The 14,524-nt window shown below is 54.5% G+C and overlaps 1 protein-coding gene across 1 annotated transcript; it reads left to right on the top strand.

The window, feature by feature from the left end:
- Positions 1–4: 4 nt before the first annotated feature.
- Positions 5–13,446, top strand: LOC106864484 (calmodulin-regulated spectrin-associated protein 3-like; the record flags this gene model as incomplete). The annotated part of the gene is given in 20 exon segments (XM_088154913.1): positions 5–167; positions 1,049–1,088; positions 1,541–1,596; positions 2,254–2,326; positions 3,730–3,748; positions 3,750–4,207; positions 4,353–4,398; positions 4,400–4,444; positions 4,446–4,601; positions 4,603–4,647; positions 4,649–4,751; positions 5,005–5,078; positions 5,080–5,177; positions 7,838–8,048; positions 8,050–8,167; positions 9,566–9,644; positions 10,344–10,416; positions 10,419–10,461; positions 11,935–12,053; positions 13,104–13,446. Coding segments are annotated over 20 exon segments (2,304 nt in total), but the record flags the coding sequence as incomplete, so codon positions are not given.
- Between the last annotated feature and the right edge of the window lie 1,078 nt (positions 13,447–14,524).

The raw sequence follows: 14,524 nt of genomic DNA, 5'->3' as shown, positions 1-14,524 counted from the left end.
TGGGATACTGGGGGATACTGGTCCATACTGGGAGGCACTGGGAGCTCCCCCTGACCCCTCCCTGTGCCCCCAGTTGAATGTTGGGGCTTTCCTGGCCGAGCTGTTCCTGTGTTTCGAGGTGCTGAGACCCCCCTTTGTCACCCCCCGGCAGCTGGGGGGGGGCTCAGGTAAGGGGGGGGACCCCAAATTTGGGGGTGGGGGGGGACCCCAAAAAAATGGGGAGGGGGGGTCCTAAAGTTTGGGGGGGGTGACAGCTCAAAATGAGGAGGGGGGTCACAAAGTTTGGGGGGTCTTAAAATGGAGGGAAGTGAAACTAAAATGGCGACCCCAAAATTGAGGGGGGGGGATTGAAGGGACCCCAAAAATTTGGGGAGGGGGACACCTCAAAAATGAGGAGAGAAATAGAGAAAGGAATGGAAAAAAAGGGGGGAAAAAAGGAAAAAAAAAAAAGAAAAAAAAAGAAAAAAAAAATTTGAGATATATTGGAAAAAAGTTAAGAGAAATTCTAAAGAAATTAAAAAAAAAATTCAAAAATTGAAAAGAAATTTTGTAAAAAATCCCAAAATATGAGAGAATATAGAAAAAAATGATAAAAAATTGACAAGAATGGAAAAAAATGGAAAAAAAAAAATTTTTGTGGAAAAAATTGAAAAAAGCTCCAAAAAAAAAAAAAGTGAAAAAATATTAGGGAAAAAGTGGACAAAAAAAAATAATCCAAAAAAAATTTTCTAAAACTTGGAAGAAATTCCAAAAAAAAAAAATGCAAAAAACGGAATGAAATTCCAAAAACAAAACAAAAAAAAATCTCAAAAATGGGGAAAAAAAAAGTGGAAAAATTGAAAAAAAAAAAAAATTGGGAAAAAAAAACCAGAAAATAATCTGGAAAGAAAAAAAAAAAGAGAAAAAAGAAAAACAGTTTTAAATAGGAAAAAAAAAAAGGAAAAAAAATGGGAAAAAAAGGGAAAAAAAAGTGGAAAAAGTTTGGGGGGGGGTCCTGAGACCCCAATTTTTTTGGGGGGGAAATTTTCAAATTTTTTTCCCCCCTCAGAATCTCCAGCCAGTGGTGATGCCCCAAACCCCAAAAGCAGGTGAAGATTTTGGGGTTTTTTTTTGGGTGATTTTGAATTTTTTGGGGGTGAATTTGGATTTTTGGGGAGATTTGAGGGTTTTTTTGGGAGGGGGATTTTGGTTTTTTTTGTTGGGAATTTGGGGTTTTTGGGGGTGGGGGGGGAAATTTGAGATTTTTTTGGGGGGTAATTTTTGGGTTTGGGGATTTTTTTGGGGGGGGGAATTTTTTTTGGGGGGGGGATTTTGAGTTTTTGGGGGATTTTGGGGGAGGATTTTAAGATTTGGGGTGAATCTCAGTTTTGAGGGAGAAATTTGGATTTTTTTTTTTAGGATTTTGGGGGGGGATTTGGGGTTTTTTTTTTGGGAGGGGCTTTTAATTTTGGGAGGGGAAATTTGGATTTTTTTGGGGGGGGAGGGGAATTTTGGGATTTTTCACCCCAAATTTGACCCTCCCCCCCCCCCCCCCCCCCAGCTCCCCTGGCTTCAACTTCCGGCACCCCCTGCTGCAAGGAGGGGGGCAACCCCCAGGTGAGACCCCCAAATTTGGGGAGGGGTCCTAGAGGGGGGTCTGGGTGGGCTCAGGGAGGGGTTTTGGGTGGTCCTGGGGGATGATTGGGGGGGTCCTGGGTGGATTTTGGGAGGTCCTGGGGGGGATTTTGGGGAATCCTGGGGTGATTTTGGGGGGTCCTGGGGGAGTTTTTGGGGAATCCTGGGTGGATTTTGGGTGGTCCTGGGGGGATTTGAGGGGGTCCTGGGGGGATTTTGGGGGGTCCTGGGGGAGTTTTTGGGGAATCCTGGGGGGATTTTTGGGGGGTCCTGAGGAGATTTTGGGGGGGTCCTGGGTGGATTTGAAGGGTCCTGGGGTGATTTTGGGGGGTCCAGGGGGGATTTGGGGGGTCCTGGGGGGATTTTGGGGAATCCTGGGGTGATTTTGGGGGGTCTTGGGGGATTTTTGGGGGGTCCTGGTGTGATTTTTGGGGGGGTCCTGGGAGGAATTTTGGGATTTATTCGGGCTGGGATTTCCAGGGACCATCCTGGAGGAGTTCATTGAAATTTTTGGAAGGTCCTGATGAGATTTTGGGGGGGTCTCGGGGGGTAATTTTTGGGGGGAGGGGCTGTTTTGGGGGGGGGTCATTGGGGGTCTGAGGGTGACCCCATTTCCCCTCCCCCCCCCCCCCAAAAAAGGTCTCCTGCCCCACTCCCCCTCCCTCCCCCACGGCGACGGCTTCGGGAAGGGCTGGAGCAAGAGACCCCTCAGGTGAGGGGGGTCCTGGGGGGATTTTGGGGGGTCCTGGAGGGTCCTGGGTAAATTTTGGGGGGTCCTGAGGGGATCCCAGTGGGATTTGAGGGGGGTCCCAGTGGGTTTTGGGGGGTCCTGGGGTGATTTGGGTGTGGTCCTGGGGGGATTTTGGGGGGTCCTGAGGGGATCCCAGTGGGATTTGAGGGGGTCCTGGAGAGATTTTGGGGGGTCCTGGGGTGATTTGGGGGAGTCCTGGGGTGATTTGGGGGGGTCCTGGGGGGATTTTGGGGGGTCCTGGTGGGTCCTGGGTAAATTTTGGGGGGTCCTGAGGGATCCCAGTGGGATTTGAGGGGATCCCAGTAGGATTTGGGAGGTTCTGGGGTGATTTGGGGGGGGTCCTGGAGGGGTCCTGTGGGATTTTGGGGGTGTCCCAGTGGGATTTGGGGAGATCCTGGGGTGATTTTGGGGGGTCCTGGGGGGTTTTGGGGGGAGGTCCAGTGGGTTGAGGGACATTTTTGGGGCGATGTGGATAAATTTGGGGCGATTTGGGTCAATTTTGGGTCTGGTTTGGGGTGACTTGGGTCAGTTTTGGGTCAATTTGGGATAATTTGAGTCAGATTTGGGTCAAATTTGGGGCGTTTTTGGAGTCAAATTTGAGCCAATTCGGGATGATTTGGGTCAAATTTGGGGGTGATTTGGGTCAAATTTGAGACAATTCGGGATGATTTGTGTCAAATTTGGGGTGATTTGGGTCAAATTTGAGACAATTCGGGATGATTTGTGTCAAATTTGGAGGTGATTTGGGTCAAATTTGAGACAATTCAGGATGATTTGTGTCAAATTTGGGGGTGATTTGGGTCAAATTTGAGACAATTCAGGATGATTTGGGTCAGATTTGGGTCAGATTTGAGCCAATTCAGGATGATTTGGGTCAGATTTGGGGTGATTTGGGTCAAATTTGAGCCAATTTAGGATGATTTGGGTCAGATTTGGGGTGATTTGGGTCATTTTTGGGTCAGGTTTGGGGTGATTTGGGTCAAATTTGAGCCAATTCAGGATGATTTGGGTCAGGTTTGAGGGTGATTTGGGTCAGATTTGAGCCAATTCAGGATGATTTGGGTCAGATTTGGGGTGATTTTGGGTCAAATTTGAGCCAATTCAGGATGATTTGTGTCAGATTTGGGTGTGATTTGGGTTCAGTTTGAGGGGTCAGATTTGGGGTGATTTGGGTCAGATTTGGGGGTGATTTGGGTCAGTTTTGGGCTCCGATTTGTGCCACATTTGGGCCGATTCGAGTCCGATTCGGGGTGACTCGGCTCAGATTTTGACTCAGCGATTTTTTGGGGACACTTCGGCCTTGTCCCCCCCCACCCTCACCCCCCAAAAAAAATAAAAAAATCCCCCTCCCCTTTTTCCCACAGCCACCCCCTCTCCCAAGCCCGTGTCCTTCAGCATCCCCTTCGGTCTGGACAGCGACGTCGACATCGTCATGGCAAACCCCGTGGGGGGTCCCCGCTGGGGACCCTCGCCCGTTCCGCCAGCCTCGACAGCCTCGCCCACCCCCGCCACCCCCCCAGGGCCACCCCTTGCCACCCCCCCTGGTGTCCCCAACGGTGTCCCCGAGCCCCCCGAGCCCCCCAGTATTGAGGAAGCTTTGCAGATCATCCACAGCTCCGAGCGTCTCCTCCCCGACGGAGCTCCCGATGCTTTTTTCCTTCATTCCCCCGAACCTCAAAATTTTCCAAATCCACCCGGGACACCTCAAAAATCTTCCTCAAAGTCTTCCTCAAAATCTTCCTCAAAATCTTTCTCAAAATCTTCCTCAAAATCCCCCTCAAAATCCTCCCCAAAATCCAGCTCGCCCCATGACCAGTTTTGCAGAACGGAAAAAAAAAATTAGAGGAAGCCACCAACGCCGCGCCCCCAAATTCAAGCGGCGTTAATTCGGGAGTGGGGGGGTCTCCACCACGACCACCACCACCACCACCACTCCCGGGGGGTCCCTCCGAATTGGGTGGGGGTCTCAGCGCCGAAAATGACTCAGCTGGGAGCGCTGTTTGGAAGAGAAACGCCGAGCGATCGAGGCTCAAAAAAAAAAGAATCGAGGCCATTTTCGCCAAGCACCGCCAACGTTTGGGGACAAAACGCTTTGCAACGACTCCGCCGAGATGAGGAGGGGGCTTCTCCAGCACCTCCCGAGGACGAATTGAGTCTGGGGGGCTCCACAAAGAAAACTCCACAAGTCCCTGCGGGTCAATACGAAGCTGCCGTGGCCAGGTTGAGCGCGGCTCTGAAACTCGCTGCAGCTCGACATGCAACGCTTGACTCAACAACAAGAAGAGGCTCCTGCTGGAGCAAAGACCCCACGGAACCCCCCAAGCTTGGGTGATCCCCCTCCCCAAATCCTCCAAGACCCCTTCGGCGACCCCAAAAAACGCTCCAGGTTCTCCAGCACCCGCACGGAGAGGAGGAAACAAACAACAACACGGCGGGAAATTCGACGCCAGCAGCAGCAGCAGCAGCAGGAGGAGGAGGAGGAGGAGGAGGAGGAGGAGGAGGAGGAGGAGGAGGAGCAAGCGCGGGTTCTGTCGCGATATCCACGAGTGGAATCGCGACTGGGGGGGTCTCGTAAAGCCCCACCCCCGTAGCCCGAGGAGACCCCGGCCCGCTGAGCTGAGGCTTCCCCCTCTAACGAGGGGTGCTGACCCCTCCCCACGACGTGGACACGCTGCCTCACCTGCGGCGCTTCTCGCCCAGCCAGGTGCCCGTGCAGACCCCGCAGCTCGCTGCGCTTCGCCGACGGCCAGGAGCAGGACGAGCGGGAGCAGGAGCAGGAGGTGAGATCGGGGGAAATTCGGGGGGATTTGGGGTGATTCGGGTCAGATTTGGGTCAAATTTGGGGAAATTCGGGTCAGATTTGGGTCCGATTTGAGTCAGATTTGGGTCAGGTTTGGGGAAATTCGGGTCAGATTTGGGGTGATTCGGCTCTCAGGAGCAGGACGAGCGGGGAGAGCAGGAGGTGAGATCTGGGGAAATTCGGGGGAATTCGGGTCAGATTTGGGGGAATTCGGGTCAGATTTGGGGAAATTCGGGTAAAATTTGGCTCAGATTTGGGGAAATTCGGGTCAGATTTGAGGTGATTTGGGTCCGATTTGGGGAAATTCGGGTCAGATTTGGCTCAAATTTGGGGAAATTCGGGTCAGATTTGGGTCCGATTTGAGTCAGATTTGGGTCCAATTTGGGGAAATTCGGGTCAGATTTGAGGAAATTCGGGTCAAATTTGGCTCAGATTTGGGGAAATTCGGGTCAGATTTGGGTCAAATTTGGGAAATTCGGGTCAGATTTGGGTCCGATTTGAGTCAGATTTGGGTCAGGTTTGGGGGAAATTCGGGTCAGATTTGAGAGGAAATTCGGATCTTATTTGAGGTGATTTGGGTCAGATTTGGGGAAATTCGGGTCAGATTTGAGGTGATTTCGGGTCAGATTTGGATGAAATTTGGGAAAATTCGGGTCAGATTTGAGGTGATTTGGGTCAGATTTGGGGAAATTCGGGTCAGATTTGGGGAAATTCGGGAAGATCTGACTCAAATTCGGGTTGATTTAATTCAGATTTGGGCTGATTTAATCCAAATTTGAACAGATTTAAAACTCAAATTTGGGTCAATTAAACTCAACTCAAATTTGGGTCAATTTAAACTCAGATTTTGAACCCATTTAACTCAAATTTGAATCAATTTAATTCAAATTTAAACCAATTTAACTCAAATTGGAGCCAATTGAACCCTCCCATCCGAGCTCCTGTTTTTTCCCCGTGTTCTTCTGGTGACACTTTGGTGACATTTCCACCTCTCCCCTCCCCCAACAGAGGACCCCCCACCCACCTCAGCCCCCCCCGAGTCCCCCCTGTCCCCAAGGGGGACCCTGAGGGCCAGGGCTTGTGGGGGATGGCACCAGCGACGTGTCCTTGTCACCTGGAGAGAAGGGGACAGCCAGGGGACAGCAGCGGCACCTGGAGGAGGAGGAGGAGGAGAGGAGGAGGAGGAGGAGGAAGAGGAGGAAGAGGAAGAGGAGGGAGGAAGGAGAAGGGGACTCGCTGGAGGGGTCCCCAACTGAGGGGGGAAATGGGGGACCCCGGGCCAGCGTGGGGTTTTTCTGTAAGGTGAGGGGACACTGGGGGGCACTGGGGGACATTGGGGACACTGGGGGACAGGAGGGGACACTGGGGACACATTGGGGGACAGTGGGGACACATTGGGGGACAGGAGGGGGACACTGGGGACAGTGGGGCGGGGGGGGGATTGGGGACATTGAGGGACACACTGGGGACATTGGGGACATTGGGGGGACAATGGGGACAGTGGGGACATTGGGGACAGTGGGGCAGGGGGGGGGGATTGGGGACATTGGGGGACAATGGGGACACTGGGGACAATGGGGCAGGGGGGCTTTGGGGACATTGGGGACACATTGGGGACAGTGGGGACATTGGGGACACTGGGGCAGGGGGACTTTGGGGACACTGGGGACAGGGAGGGGACAATGGGGACATTGGGGACACTGGGGAACAATGGGGGCAGGGGGGCTTTGGGGACACTGGGGACATTGGGGGAACATTGGGGATAATGGGGACAGTGGGGACACACTGGGGACAATGGGGCAGGGGGGCTTTGGGGACAGTGTGGGGACATTGGGGGACAGTGGGGACATTGGGGGGACAATGGGGACATTGGGGAGATATTGGGATTGAGGGACACTGGGGACATCAGTGGGGGACATGGGGACATTGGGGGATTGGGGACAGGGGTGACATTGGGGGGCTTTGGGGGCATTGGGGACAGGGAGGGGATGGTGGTGACACCGGGGGTGTCCCCCCCATGTCCCCCCCAATGTCCCCCCCCATGTCCCCCCCATGTCCCCCTGTCCCTGTCGCAGCTCGATGACAGCGACCCCCGCCCCCCCCCGCCGCGCCCCTCCCCCCCTGCGGCAGCGCCGCCTCTGGGGGGCGGAGGCAGGAGCAGCCCCCGGACAGGTGAGGGGGGGGTCCCGAATTTGGGGAGGGGTCCTGGAAATGGGGAGGGTCCAAAATTTGGGGAGGGGGCTCCAAAAATGGGGAGGGTCCAAAATTTGAGGAGGGGGCTCCTGAAAATGAGGGGGGAGGTTCAAAATTTGGGGAGGGGGGCTCCTAAAAATGAGGGGGGGGAGGTTCAAAATTTGGGGAGGGGATTCCAAAAAATGGGGAGGGTCCAAAATTTGAGGAGGGGGGGTTCCTGAAAATGGGGAGAGTCCAGAATTTGGGGAGGGGGGGGCTCTTAAAAATGACAGCATCCAAAATTTGCTGGAGTTTTCAACATTTGAGGAGGGGGTCTCCCAAACCTCCAGCACCTCAAAACCCCCCCCCCCAAAAAAAAAATTTGAGGAGGGGTCTCCCCTTCCCGCCCCCCCCCCCCCCACTATTTTTCCTCTCGAAGAGAATTTTGAGGAGGGGTCCCGACTTTTTTTTTTTTTTTTTTTTTTTTTTTTTATTCCTAGACCCCATCGGAGCCCCCCCAACCTCCCCCACCCCCGGCACCCCCCAGACCCCCCCCCCAGGAGGAGGAATTTGGGGGGGGGGTCGCGGCGGGGGGAGTTCACCCGGCTGGAATACGAGAGGAGGCAGCAACTGAAGCTGATGGAGGAGCTGGAAAAAGTCCTGAGACCCCCACGGGGGACCCCAGCCCCAAAATCTGCGGGGGGGGGTCGGAAGCACGAGGGGAACGCCCAGAGACCACCCTCAAAATAGGGGAGGGGGCTCGGGAGGACCCCGGCCCCGGTGCTGCGATGATTCGGCCTTGGGGAGGAGCCCCCCCAAAGGGCTGCTGGGTATGGGAAGAAATGGGGCTGGGGGCTTCGGGAAATGGGGCTGGGGGCTTCGGGAAATGGGGGCTGGGGGATTGGAAATGGGGCTGGGGGATTGGAAATGGGGCTGGGGGATTCGGGAATGGGGCTGGGGGCTTCGGAAATGGGGCTGGGGGTTCGGGAATGGGGCTTGGGGGTTGGGAAATGGGGCTGGGGGATTGGAAATGAGGGCTGGGGGCTTCGGGAATGGGGCTGGGGGATTGGGAATGGGGCTGGGGGATTGGGGAAATGGGGCTGGGGGCTTCGGAAATGGGGCTGGGGGATTGGGAAATGGGGCTGGGGGCTTCGGAAATGGGGCTGGGGGCTTCGGGAATGGGGCTAGGGATTGGAGAATGGGGCTGGGGGATTGGAAATGGGGCTGGGGGGTTCGGGAATGGGGCCTGGGGGATTCGGAAATGGGGCTGGGGAATTGGAAATGGGGCTGGGGGCTTCGGAAATGGGGCTGGGGGATTGGAAATGGGGCTGGGGGCTTCGGAAATGGGTTGGGGGATTGGGAAATGGGGCTGTGGGGATTGGAAATGGGGCTGGGGGTTCGGGAATGGGGCTGGGGGATTGGAAATGGGGCTGGGGCGCTTCGGGAATGGGGCTGGGGGAATTGGGAAATGGGGCTGGGGGGCTTCGGAAATGGGGCTGGGGGATTGGGAAATGGGGCTGGGGGATTGGAAATGGGGCTGGGGGATTGGGAAATGGGGCTGGGGGTTGGAAATGGGGCTGGGATTGGAAATGGGGCTGGGGGATTGGGAAATGGGGCTGGGGGGATTCGGAGAATGGGGCTGGGGGGGTTGGAAATGGGGGCTGGGGGTTGGAAATGGGGCTGGGGGACTGGGAAATGGGCGTGGGGGCTTCGAGGGGAGGAGGAGAACCCCTAAAATGGGCTGGGGGCTTGGGAAATGGGGCTGGGGGATTGGAAATGGGGCTGGGGGATTGGAAATGGGGCTGGGGGATTGAGAAATGGGGCTTGGGGCTTCGGAAATGGGGCTGGGGGCTTCGGGAATGGGGCTGGGGGATTGGAAATGGGGCTGGGGGGCTTCGGGAATGCGGCTGGGGATTGGAAATGGGGCTGGGGGGATTGGGAAATGGGGCTGGGGGATTGGAAATGGGGCTGGGGGATTGGAAATGGGGCTGGGGGCTTCGGGAGGGGGTGGAAATCCCCAAAAATTGAGTCTGGGGGCTTCATGGGCTGAAGAGCCAAAAAATGAATCTGGGGCATTGGGGGGATTTTGGGGAGGGGTCTCTGAGTTTTGGGGGGGTCTCTGAGTTTCGGAGGGGTGTCTGGAATTTGGGGAGGGGTCTCAGGGAATTTGGGGAGGGGTCTCAGGGAATTTGGGGAGGGGTCTCAGCCCTCCAAATTTTCCCCCCCAGGGTCCCGCCTGTCCAAGGTCTATTCCCAGAGCACTCTGTCCCTGTCCAGCGTGGCTGAGCCGGGCGGGGGGGCGCGGTCACAGAGTGAGGTGGGAAATTTGGGAGTCTGGGGGGCGTCAAGGGGGGGGGATTTGGGGTCTGGGGGGCGTCAGGGGGGGGGGGATTTGGGGTTTTGGGGGGAAAATGTTGGGGTTTTGGGGAAATTTGGGGTCTGGGGGGGAGATTTGGGGGGGTAATTTTGAAGGTCTGGGGAGGGGAAATTTGGTGTCTTGGGGGCGTCAAGGGGGGGGATTTTGGGGTCTGGGGTGGGAAATTTTGGGGTCTGGGGGAGGAGAAATTTGGGGTCTGGGGTCGTCCGGGGGGGGGATTTGGGGTTTTTGGGGGGAAATTTTGGGGGTCTGGGGGGAAAATTTTGGGGTTTTTTGGGAGGATTTGGGGTTGAATATTGAGGGTCTGGGGGGAAATTTGGGTCTGGGGGAGCGTCGGGGGGAGGGAATTTGGGGGGGAAATTTGGGGGTTTTGGGGAAGATTTGGGGGGGAAATTTTGGGGTCTTCGAGGGAATTTTGGGGGGGGTCTGGGTGGAAAAATTTTGGGGGGGAATTTGGGGGTCTTGGGGGATGAAATTTGGGATTTTTTGGGGTGGAATTTTGGGGGTCTTTGGGGTTTTTTTGGGGTGGAATTTTGGGTTTTTTTGGGATAATTTTTTTTTTTGGGGGGGGGGGGTCTCTCACCCCTGACCCCCTCCCCCTTTCTTTATTTTTTTTCCCCCCCCCCTCTCCCCAGCCGGGCCGGGTCCCCCTCGGGGCCGGGGGTCCCCCAAATCGAGCCCCTCCCCCCCGGGCGGGATTGGGGACAACGACTTCCAACCCCTCCTCCCCCGGGCCGGAGTACACGGGTGAGACCCCTCCCAATTACCCAAAATACCCCAAATTCACCCCAAAATACCCCAAAATCCCACCCTGAAATCCCCCTGAACCTTTCAATCCACGGGACCCCCCAAAATCCCCCCCAAATTCCCCCAACCCCTCCTCCCCCCGGGCTGGATTACAGGGGTGAGACCCCTCCCCAAATTACCCAAAATACCCCCAAATCACCCCAAAATATCCCAAAATCCCACCCTGAAATCCTAAATAACCCCTCAAATTTCCACCCTAAAACCCCCCAAATCCCCCCCTACCCCTCAAATCTTCCCCAAATCCCCCCCAAATCCCCCCCTGACCCCCCAAATCTTCCCCAAATCCCCCCCGACCCCCCAAATTCCCCCAAAATCCCCAAATTTCCCCCTAGACCCCCCCAAATCCCCTCCCAATGACCCTAAATCCTCCAAATTCCCCCCAAATTTCCCCCCTAAAACCCCCAAATTCTCCCCCAAATCCCCCCTGACCCCACCAAATCTTCCCCAAATCCCTCTCTGTGACCCCAAAACCCCCCAAATCCCCCTGACCCCCCAAATTTCCCCCAAATTCCCCCTAGACCCCCCAAATCCCCTCCCCAATGACCCTAAATCCTTCAAATTCCCCCCCAAATTTCCCCCCTAAAACCTCCAATTCTCCACCAAATCCGCCCCCTGACCCCCCAAATCTTCCCCCAACCCCCTCTCTGGACCCCAAATCCCCCAAAATCCCCCCAAATCCCCCCCTGACCCCACCAAGTTCACTCTCAAACCCCCCCAAAACCCCCCCCAAATCGCTCCCCAATGACCCTAAATCCTCCAAATTTCCCCCCTAAAACCCCCAAATTCCCCTCAAATCCCCCCCAGACCCCTCAAATCTCACCCCAAATCCCCCAAATCCCCCCAAAACCCCCCCACATCCCCCCCAATGACCCTAAATCCCCCAAATTCCCCCAACAACCCCAAATTCCCCCCCTTAAAACCCCAATTTCCCCTCAAATCCCCCCCTGACCCCCAAATCTATCCCCAAATCCCTCTCTGGACCCCAAATCCCCCAAAATCCACCCCTGACCCCCCAATTCCCCCCTAACCCCCCAAAATCCCTCCCCAATGACCCTAAATCCCTCCAAATCCCCCCTACAAACCCAAATTTCCCCCCTAAAACCCCCAAATTCCCCCTCAAATCCCCCCCGACCCTCAAATCTTCCCCCAACCCCTCTCGGTGACCCCAAATCCCCCCAAAACCCCCCTGACCCCCCCAAATTTCCCCCAAATCCCTCCCTGACCCCCCCAAATTCCCCCAAATTCCCCCCCTAGACACCCCCAAAATCCCTCCCCAGTGACCCTAAAACCCCCAAATTTCCCCCTAAAACCCCCAAATTTCTCCCCCAAATCCTCCCCGACCCCCCAAATCCCTCTCTGGTGACCCCAAATCCCCCCCAAATCCCCCCTGACCCCCCAAATTTTGCCCCCCAGGCCCGAGGTTGTACAAGGAGCCCACGGCCCGCTCGAACCGTCCTCTGATCCAGAACGCCCTGGCCCATTGTGTGCTGGCCGGGACCCCCAACGCCCCCCTGAGGGCCAAAGTGCTGCAGGTGAGACCCCCAAAACCCCAAAAAAACCCCTAAAACCACCCCCCAAAACCCCCCCAACCCAATTTGGGATCTCCAGACCCCACAGGGAGCCCCAAAAATCCCCAAAAATCCTATAGCGATCCTAAATCCCTATAGCAACCCCAAAAACCTCCAAAATGCCTCAAAACCCCAAAAAATCCCTTAAAACCACCCCCCCAAAACCCCCCCAACCCAATTTGGGATCTCCAGACCCCACAGGGAGCCCCAAAAATCCTATAGCGATCCTAAATCCCTATAGCAACCCCAAAAACCTCCAAAATGCCCCAAAACCCCAAAAAATCCCCTAAAACCACCCCCAAAAACCCCCCCAACCCAATTTGGGATCTCCAGACCCCACAGGGAGCCCAAAAAAAAAACCCCAAACGACCCCAAAACCTCCATAAAAAAACCCAAAACCCCCATAAAAAAACCCCAAAACTCCCCAAAATCACCCCAAAACTCCATAAAAAAACACAAACCACCCCAAAACCCCCCATAAAAAACCCCAAAAAAACCCTAAATCCTCCCAAACCCCCCCATTAAAAAACCCAACCCCCCCCAAAGACCCCAAAACCCCCCATAAAAAACCCCAAAACCCCAATAAAAAAACCCCAAAACCCCCATAAAAAAACTAAAAACCCCAAAACCCCCATAAAAACTAAAAACCCCCATAAAAAACCCCAAACCACCCCAAAACCTCCATAAAAAACCCCAAAAACTTCCAAATCACCCCAAAACCTCCATAAAAAAAAAACAAAACCCCCAAACCCCATAAAAACCCCCATAAAAAAAACCCAAAACCCCCAAATCCCCCCATAAAAAACCCAAAAATCCCCAAATCCTCTCAAACCCCCCCCTAAAAAACCCCCAAAACCACCCCAAAACCCCCAAATCCCCCCATAACCCCCCCCAAACCCCACAAAAACGCCCCTAAAAAACCCCAAACCCCCCCTAAAAAACCCCAAAACCCCCCTAAAAAACCCCAAAAACCCCCCTAAAAAACCCCAAAACCCCATTTTTTCCCTTCCCCAGGAAATGGAACAAAGCTCAGCCCAGCAGCTGCTGATCCTATTCCGGGATGGGGGATGCCAATTCCGGGGCGTTTACGCTTTAGGGGGGATCCCCCCGACCCTAAAACGACTTTCGGGCTCGGGACCCCGAAACGTTCCCCTACAAATGGTGGAAGCTTTGTACAAATATCAGTCGGACCAGAGACGCTTCTGCCTCCTCCCAGCACGAACCATGAGCGGCAGCGTGGATGCCTTCACCATCCCCGGGCACCTGTGGCACCCCAAAAAACCCGGCACCCCAAAATAAATCGGGGTTTTGTGAAAAAAAATCCCAAAAAAACGGGGAGATCCCAAATGCGATCAAATCTCGGTGTCGGCGTCAATGGGGATTTGGGGACATTTGGGGTGACACTGGAGGGGTTTAGGGGGACATTTTCACCATCCCCGGGCACCTGTGGCACCCCAAAAAACCCGGCACCCCAAAATAAATCGGGGTTTTGTGAAAAAAAATCCCAAAAAAAAAAAAGCGGGGAGATCCCAAATGCGACCCCGTTGTGTGCGCTCAGTGCTTGGTGTCGGCGTTCATGGGGATTTGGGGACATTTGGGGACATTTGGGGTGACACTGGAGGGGTTTAGGGGGACATTTTCAGTATCCTCGGGTACCTGTGGGACCCCAAAAAACCCGGCACCCCAAAATAAATCGGGGTTTTGTGAAAAAAAATCCCAAAAAAACGGGGAGATCCCAAATGCGATCAAATCTCGGTGTCGGCGTCAATGGGGATTGGGGGACATTTTGGGACATTTGGGGTGACACTGGAGGGGTTTAGGGTGACACTTTCAGCATCCTCGGGTACCTGTGGCACCCCAAAAAACCCAACACCCCAAAATAAATCGGGGTTTTGTGAAAAAAATCCCAAAAAAACGGGGAGATCCCAAATGCGATCGCATTTGTGGCGCTTGGTGTTAATGGGGACAATTCGGGACTTTGGGGACATTTGGGGACACCTGGACGGGGTTTGGGGTGACACTTTCAGCATCCTCGGGTACCTGTGGGACCCCAAAAAACCCGGCACCCCAAAATAAATCGGGGTTTTGTGAAAAAAATCCAAAAAAAAAGCGGGGAGATCCCAAATGCGATCAAATCTCGGTGTCGGCGTCAATGGGGATTTGGGGACATTTTGGGGACATTTGGGGTGACACTGGAGGGGTTTAGGGGGACACTTTCAGCATCCTCGGATACCTGTGGGACCCCAAAAAACCCGGCACCCCAAAATAAATCGGGGTTTTGTGAAAAAATCCCAAAAAAAGAAAAAAAACCCGGGGTGACCCCAAATGCGATCGCGTTTGTGGCGCTTGGTGTTAATGGGGACAATTCGGGACTTTGGGGACATTTGGGGACATTTTGGGTGACACTGGAGGGGTTTGGGGTGATCCTTTCACCA

This window comes from Sturnus vulgaris, chromosome 33 (assembly GCF_052056855.1).
Source record: "Sturnus vulgaris isolate bStuVul1 chromosome 33, bStuVul1.hap1, whole genome shotgun sequence".
Lineage (NCBI taxonomy): Eukaryota > Metazoa > Chordata > Aves > Passeriformes > Sturnidae > Sturnus > Sturnus vulgaris.
Note: the sequence above shows the minus strand (reverse complement) of the source record. Positions and strands in the feature narration are given on the sequence as shown.